This window comes from Callithrix jacchus, chromosome 7 (genome assembly GCF_049354715.1).
Source record: "Callithrix jacchus isolate 240 chromosome 7, calJac240_pri, whole genome shotgun sequence".
In the NCBI taxonomy this organism is placed as follows: Eukaryota; Metazoa; Chordata; class Mammalia; order Primates; family Cebidae; genus Callithrix; species Callithrix jacchus.
In genome coordinates, this window is record NC_133508.1 from 57,328,278 (window position 1) to 57,335,042 (window position 6,765).

General features: G+C 58.7%; 2 protein-coding genes across 2 annotated transcripts; both read right to left on the bottom strand.

The window, feature by feature from the left end:
• Window positions 1-1,460: 1,460 nt before the first annotated feature.
• CAMK2N1 (calcium/calmodulin dependent protein kinase II inhibitor 1) lies at window positions 1,461-4,738 on the bottom strand. The gene is made up of 2 exons (XM_002750381.6): window positions 4,303-4,738; window positions 1,461-2,791 (listed from the first exon to the last, which is right to left on the bottom strand). The coding sequence occupies exons 1-2, from the start codon at window positions 4,466-4,468 to the stop codon at window positions 2,721-2,723; spliced, it is 237 nt and encodes a 78-aa protein (XP_002750427.1). The 5' UTR covers window positions 4,469-4,738; the 3' UTR covers window positions 1,461-2,720.
• A 380-nt stretch (window positions 4,739-5,118) lies between these two features.
• Window positions 5,119-6,384, bottom strand: LOC118155358 (uncharacterized). Its single transcript, XM_035308002.3, has 2 exons — window positions 6,173-6,384; window positions 5,119-6,020 (listed from the first exon to the last, which is right to left on the bottom strand). Exons 1-2 carry the CDS (start codon window positions 6,320-6,322, stop codon window positions 5,463-5,465), a joined length of 708 nt encoding a protein of 235 aa, XP_035163893.1. The 5' UTR covers window positions 6,323-6,384; the 3' UTR covers window positions 5,119-5,462.
• Window positions 6,385-6,765: the final 381 nt, after the last annotated feature.

Here is a 6,765-nt window from a genome sequence, read left to right on the forward strand (position 1 = left end):
TGGGGCCTCAATTTCCTTATGTACTGAAAAGAGTGGCTCGTGGGCTTCTAGGGGTACTGAGATGACTACACAGGAAAACAGGAGAGTAATTACACAGTGCTTTGCTCACGTCAGTGGCAATTACTCCTGGGTGTGGACACAAACCGTGCCTTCTGAAAGAATCTTATCACGTGGCTTCTGCCCCTCAGCAGACCGATGCCTGGCCCTCCTCAGCCTATCAGAGCACAGGGGATCGCCAAGCTCCATGGTGTCCCTCAGCTCGGAGGTGCTGGGAGTCCCCGGTGGGCAGGAAGGAAGACTGGTTCTGGAGGAGGGTCAGGCACCTGGGAAAACCAATCTGGTATCACCACTTCTGCCATTCCCAATAGTGACTGCTTGCATGGAGAGCTCTCTGCTGGGACCTCCTGAGGCCTTGGTCCTCCACTGCCTGGGAAGGGGGTTGAGACATCACCAGCTCTGGGCCTTCAGGAGCCCCTCTTCCTCCTGCCCACCCGCCTCTCCTAGCTTCTTACCTGATGTCTGAGTCACACTTAGGCTCCTGTCACTGTGAGCTGTGTTGTGACGCTTGGCTGACAGCTTTACCACAAACACATTAAAAGCCCCCAGCACTTCTGGGTGTGTAATAGCCCAGGAGAAAAAAGCCTCTCCCAGTCTTTCTTCAGCCAAAATCTTCCTCCCAAACCCTCCTCCCCCAGGGACCTGCTCCACCACCTTTGACTGCCCAAGCCTAAGAAGGAGCTAAGATTTGTTTTCTTATCAAGCCTTTCCAAATGATGATTAGAGGAAGGCTGATAAGGGTAGGTGCCTGAGGCCTCTCAGGCCATGCACCTCCAGGAGCAGCGCATCCCTCCACCTGTGAGCCCCGGAAGGTGAAGATGCAGAAAGAGTGCAACTCATCTTCAGCTCTGCCTCAGAGGACTGGGGAGCGAAGGATGAAAAGTGCATAGAGTGGCCTGATACTGAGTGCTTCCATGTGCTGGTGTTGTGTTCATCCTTCTAGTAACCCTTTGAGGCAGGGGCTGAGTTATCCCCACTTTACAGATTAGGAAACTGAGGCTTAGAGAAGTTCAGGTACTTGCTTAAGTCCAAAGACCTAGGAAGTCAGGGAGCTGGGACTTGTATTCAACCCTCTGCCAGCCTGCAAAGTCGCTCTAACAAGACTGCCTGCTTCCCTGTACAGTATCCCTCTTTCTCTCCTCACCCCACCGGAGATGGCAGAAACCTCAGGGATGCAGTGAGAGCTCAACCTGCAAATCCAAAATGGAATAAATTCACCTTAGGGGATGGCCTTGCCAGTCCAGCCCCTTTTTCCTCCCATCTGAGCCCACCCATAGGAGCCCCCACATTGCCATTTTGCCTCGCAGACCAAAGCCACCATCCCTTCTTCCTGTCTGCAGCCAGCTGACAAACAGCAAGTCATGTCCCCCTACCCCACCCCCCAGGCAAAGCAGAGAAAAGAGTGAGACACAGGAACAGTTCTTTTATTGTACATTGGAGAAATAGCCCTGTGTGCTGGTTCAAGGTGCAACATACAGAATATTGAATTAAGAAAAGAGGGAACAGGGAAGGGAAGGGAAACCTCTTGAGGTCCAAAGTTGCAAACAAAAAATGGTAAAAGATTTCCTCACGCAAGAGGCATTTTTGCAAATACCATGCAAAACAGGCAGCTGGTGTGCCTTAAGAGAATCCCTATAAATAACAGAAAAGACACTCCAAGCATTCCTGTACGTGGACTCAGAGCACAGAGAAAAGAAACTAAAATGCCTTTTGGCATTTCAAGATATTTGGCACTCTTGTGATTACATTTTTTTACAGTCCATTAAAGAGAATAAACTGACAAATATTAGAGAAATAAACAGGCTGCTCACACAACAGACTGCAAGGGGAGGTTAGAAAAAGCTCAAGCATTTTTTTCTTTGTTTTTCGTGTGTGTGTGTGTGTGTGTGTGTGAGTGTGTGTTTTCTGACATTAAAAAATGTGTCCATTTGCATTAACCTGGGCAAACAGCTTGCAGCAACAAAGAAACACAAGCTTTACAACTCATTTTAAAATAAAACAAGAATCTTTTCTATGTATCATTCCTTAGAAAAGTTCTCCTCTTGTTTTAAACACATTCCTGATAACTTCTAAAGATGACCAAAATAAAATAGAATATCTACAGAGATCATTTTCTGAATGTTTTATACATCCAAGGATAACAACATAAAAAGAATAAAACTGGACAGCATTTCACATCCAAGTGCACAGAACCATTTTGCAAGATTAAATAATGTAAACATTGGGAACAGCCAAATCAGCGAAGAATGCCAACACCTCAAAACACCTGGTGTTGCCGCTTCATTAAGTGGTTCAAAATCCAGATCTATAATTGCGCAATAATCACCGTATAGAAAAAGAAATGGATATTAATTTTGACAAATAGCTGCAACTGAGACTTCTTTTTTATTTCTTTATATGTGTGTATATAGTGATTTTTTATTTTTAAAATTTTATTTATTTATTTATTTTTATTTTTGCAGAGGATCCCAGAGCCTTCTCCTCCTCCTCCTCCTTCTCACGCCTCATCTGTCTGCCGGCCTGACACCAGATACAGGTTGTTGATTTCATCGTGGGTAGCAAGCTAGTAATACATTTCAAAGTGCTTTCTCTTTTCATGCGTTTTGCCAATAACTGTTACCGCCGTTCTTATTCTCTCCCTTAACTCATTGTCTTTGGGGGAGTTAGACACCAGGGGGTGCCTTGTCGGTCATATTTTTCAGCACGTCATCAATCCTATCATCTTCAATAACAACTGCAAAAAAGGGGGGAAAAAGAGGTGAGCGCGCTTGGGCCTAGCCAGAGATCTCTGACATTTCCCGTTAAGCCCAGAGTTGGAGGTTGGGAGAGGAGAGGGAGAGAGAGCATGGCTCACTGCGCGGTGAAACAGCTCCAATCTCCTCCGCCCCTGCCGGGGGGTGGGGGGGGGGCAGCGGGGAGCGCTGGGGAGGGTCCCTACCCTGCTTTCCTCGGAACCACCCCACCATTCCCTATCCTTCAGCCAGCGTCCCAGCTCCATTCTGAGAAAAGGAAACAGAGAGGGCGCCAACCCAGCCGCTCCTGCTGCAGCCAGGGCGCGCACTGGCCGCGTCCTTCCCGCACCGGGTGCACTAATTTAGACAGAAAGGTCTGGAGCTGTGGCAGGGGACTGAGTCAAAGTCTTCGGGTCTCGGGACCCTCGGGGAGTCCCGAGCGCAGCTCCGGTGGGCCAGGCTGGGTGCAGAGGTGCGTGGCGCCAGAAGGGGACGCCAAAGCCGGTTCCCACGACGCGCAGCGGGTGGGGGTTAGGGCCTGGCCTGGGTAGGCGCCCCCTCTTGCGCGCCCTCTCCCCGCCGCGGACCAACTGACTCCGCGGCTCCGCGTTACCCGCTGCGGCAAAGGTCAGAGCCTTCCTTCTCTGCCTGCCACAGACACTCGCTGTAACCTCCGCCTCTCTCACCGTCTCGACCTAGCCTCGCCTTTCTCCGTCCCTTCAAAAGTCTCTCGGAGCTACGGCCGCCGATCGAGGTCTCTGGGTCTCCCTGTATAAGGTGCCGGTCGCCCTTATTGTTCTGGCGGCTTCCGCGTCCTCCCACACCCGCGTCCTCGGCTCTGTCTCTCCAGCTCCAGCTCCCCTCTCGGGAGCTTTGTCTCAGCCACCCTCGGTCTCCCGCGTACCCCCTCCCCTCCATCCCTGCGTCTCAGTCTCTTTCGACAGCCCTCGGTCCCTCTCATTGTCCCCAAGCCTCCGGAGCTCCTCTCGGAGCCTCTCTGCCTCTCTGGGGCTTTTCCAGCTCTCGCGCCGATCTCCCAGGCCTGGCAAACCCGCTCTCAGGCCAAGTAACAATGAAAAGCCCGTGCAACCCGAATGCCCTCGCCTTCTCTGCAGGAATTGGGATCCTCCTCACGCAGGTCCCCACGCCGTCCCCTGGGGGACCCTGGGACCCCCTCCCCCCAGGGTTGTGGAGCGAGCGCAGCTGCAACTACACTGCGCAAAAGGCGGGGGTGGGGGCGCAAATCAAAAAGCAAACTTTGCCGCGGGTGGGGACCCCCAGCTGCAGCTAGAAGCCGCCACGCCCCCGGGGTGACCCGGCCGGGGATCGGGCTTAGGGGGACGCATGCCTGAGACCCGCTTCAGCTGGACCCGCAGTGCGGGCTCCCCTAATTCTGCAGGAGGGGATTCCGTCGGGTCTGAACGGGCTCAGGCGGGTGGGAGACCTCCGCAACCCTGGCGCTGGCCGCGGCGCGGGAGAAGGGGGGTGTCAGGGAAGGGGGCTGCGAACTCACCCCGCTTGCTCCGGCCGATCTGGCCCAGCTTGGGCGGCCGCTTGTTCTGCCCGGCGCCGAAGAAGTTGTTGGTGTCCTGCAGGCGGCAGGAGAAGATCTGGCCCACGTCGCCGCCGTCGCCGTAGGGGCTCAGCTTCTCGTCGCCGTAGGGCAGCACCTCCGACATGGTCGCGTCCGGGGGCTCCGCCGCGGCGCCTCCTCCGCCCGCGTCCCCGCCCGCGGCGGACAGGGTCAGCGGCGCTGGGGCCGGGGGCGGCCGGCCGGGGACGGCCCGCGGGCTGCTGCGGCGGTGGCGCCGGCGAGAAGCCGGGGGACGCCGCTAGGGCAAGAGCGCGACACCCGCGCGAGCGGCCCGGAGAGCGCCCGCGGCTGCGCTGCGCTGCGCTCCGGCTCCGCGCGCGAGTGGCTGCTGCTCCGCCAGAGGCGAGCAGGACTCACATCCTCGGCGCGCTGGGGCTCTGGGCGGGGCCGCAAGCCGGGAGGGAGGAGGAGTCCCTGCGAGCCCGGAGGGCGCGGGACTTAGGAGGGCGCACCCCGGGAGCCGGGCGGGCCGGTCCTGCCGCGAGTGCGGGCGGCGGCGCCCGTTCGGGGAGGCAGACTGGGAGCTGCAAGCGGCGGGGCTGCGAGGGGTGGAGGGGGAGGGGAGGGAGGGAGGTGGGAGGGCACCGGGGGAGGAAACCCGGAGGGAGGGAGGGGGAGAGAAACCAAGAGGGAGACGGGGAGAAAAACAGGGACTGAAAGACAGGGAAGCAGGGGAGACGGTGGAAGGAGGCAGAGGAGAGGGGGAGAGGAAGGAGAGGAGGAGAAAGAAGAAAAGGTGGGGGGACGATGTAGAACGGGGAGACAATGGAGAAATAGGAGGAGGGAAAGGATCAGGAGGGAGAGGAAGAGGGTCGGAGAGGGAAGGAAGGGAGAAAGACAGAGGGGGGGAGAGGGAGGCAGGGACAGAGGAGGCAGCGAGCTGCGAGGAGAAATGCCGGCCGCTGCGCGGAGGCGAGGCGCGGGGAGGAGGGCGGGAGGAGGCGGGGAGGAGGGGACCCGCGGGCCCCGGGGAGAGATCCCTGCGAGCGGAGCGACGTCACGGGGCCGCGCCGGCTGGCCCGGGCTGCCGCTAGCTTCCTGCCCCCGCCTCCAGCCCCAGCCGTCCCGCCCGCGGGTGTTTACGGGGCCAGGAGCTGGTACGCGCCCGCCCCGCCGCGGGCTCTGTCTCCCGAGGGGACCTCGGGACAGTGGGGGTTCGGGGAGCCAGAGGGGGAGCGGACCCACGACGCACACGCGGGGAAGGGCAAACGCATGCTGACCTCCCTGGGGGACAGATGCTGCGGGGCCAAGATCGGAGGGTTCCAGGGCCACCCGCCGACACAGCCCCCATCTCCGCCAGCTCCAAACCGGGGAGCCCTTCTCCCCACCACACTTGCTGCCCAATTCAGACCCTGAGGGCCCAGCCGCTGGGGCCTCACACTCTCCTCCCGCCCCCGCTCAGTCCGACCTGGAAGGCCTCGCTCCCCCCGCCCCCACCCAAGGCGCTGGACTCCCGCTCCTCCGGGGCCTCCGGGAGGGGGAAGGGGAGGGGGAGAGGGAAGGGGCAGCCCCGCCTCCTGCAGGAGCTGGGAGCGCCTCCTCTCGCCTGGCTCCCGGCGTCTTGTCTCCGCTGGGAACGTCCCGGGCCTGCCGCCCTCTGCCCTCGGGGGCTTCCCTTCCAGCAACAGCCGCGGGCCCTAGGGAGAGACTACGGCCTCTGAGATGAGGACCGGGCTCCCGGATCTTGGGAGGGAGACTGGGGCAGCCCCAGAGGCCTAGGAGGCGCATCTGCCAAGCAGATGGTAACTCCGAGGGGGCAAGGTGCATGAGGAGCGCTCATTATCCTCACCCGAGCCAACATCACCTGCCTCCGCCAGAGACCTTCTTTGCTCAGCAGAGCCGGCTTGACCACAGGGAGGGGCGACCACCCAAGGTCATGCCAGCTGCTGGAGGCAGGGCTAGGAAATACAGCCAGGTGGCCCAGTCTCGCCCGGTTCATTCCGCGGCCCTGCAGGGGGTCCCCTCAGCAGTGGAAGGAGCTCTCCCATCTGGAACTCTGGCAGATGGGGCTGGAGGCAGAAGGGGGAGGTTTTTTCTGGTATAACATCTGGTGGGGGCGGGGGGAGTCAGTCCAGCCGCCTCTCCAAACTGTGTAAAAGGGTTGGATGGCCTCGGGAAGCCAGATCCCCCACGGGGAGAAGGAAGGGAGCCGAGAAAGGGGAGACTGAAGCCACGTGGCAGGTGGAATAAGTATGCCTCTTGGATTCAGGTCTGGGTTTGAATCCCAGTCAGGTGGCTTGCTGATGGTGACCCTGGGCGGGTCATCTCTCCTCTCTGAGCTTCCATGATCTCTGCTAACTACTGCCTGTGTACCCTGCAGGACAGTTATGAAAACAAAAATAAAATCAGGCTCTGATGCCTGGCTGGGTGTGGATGTGCAAA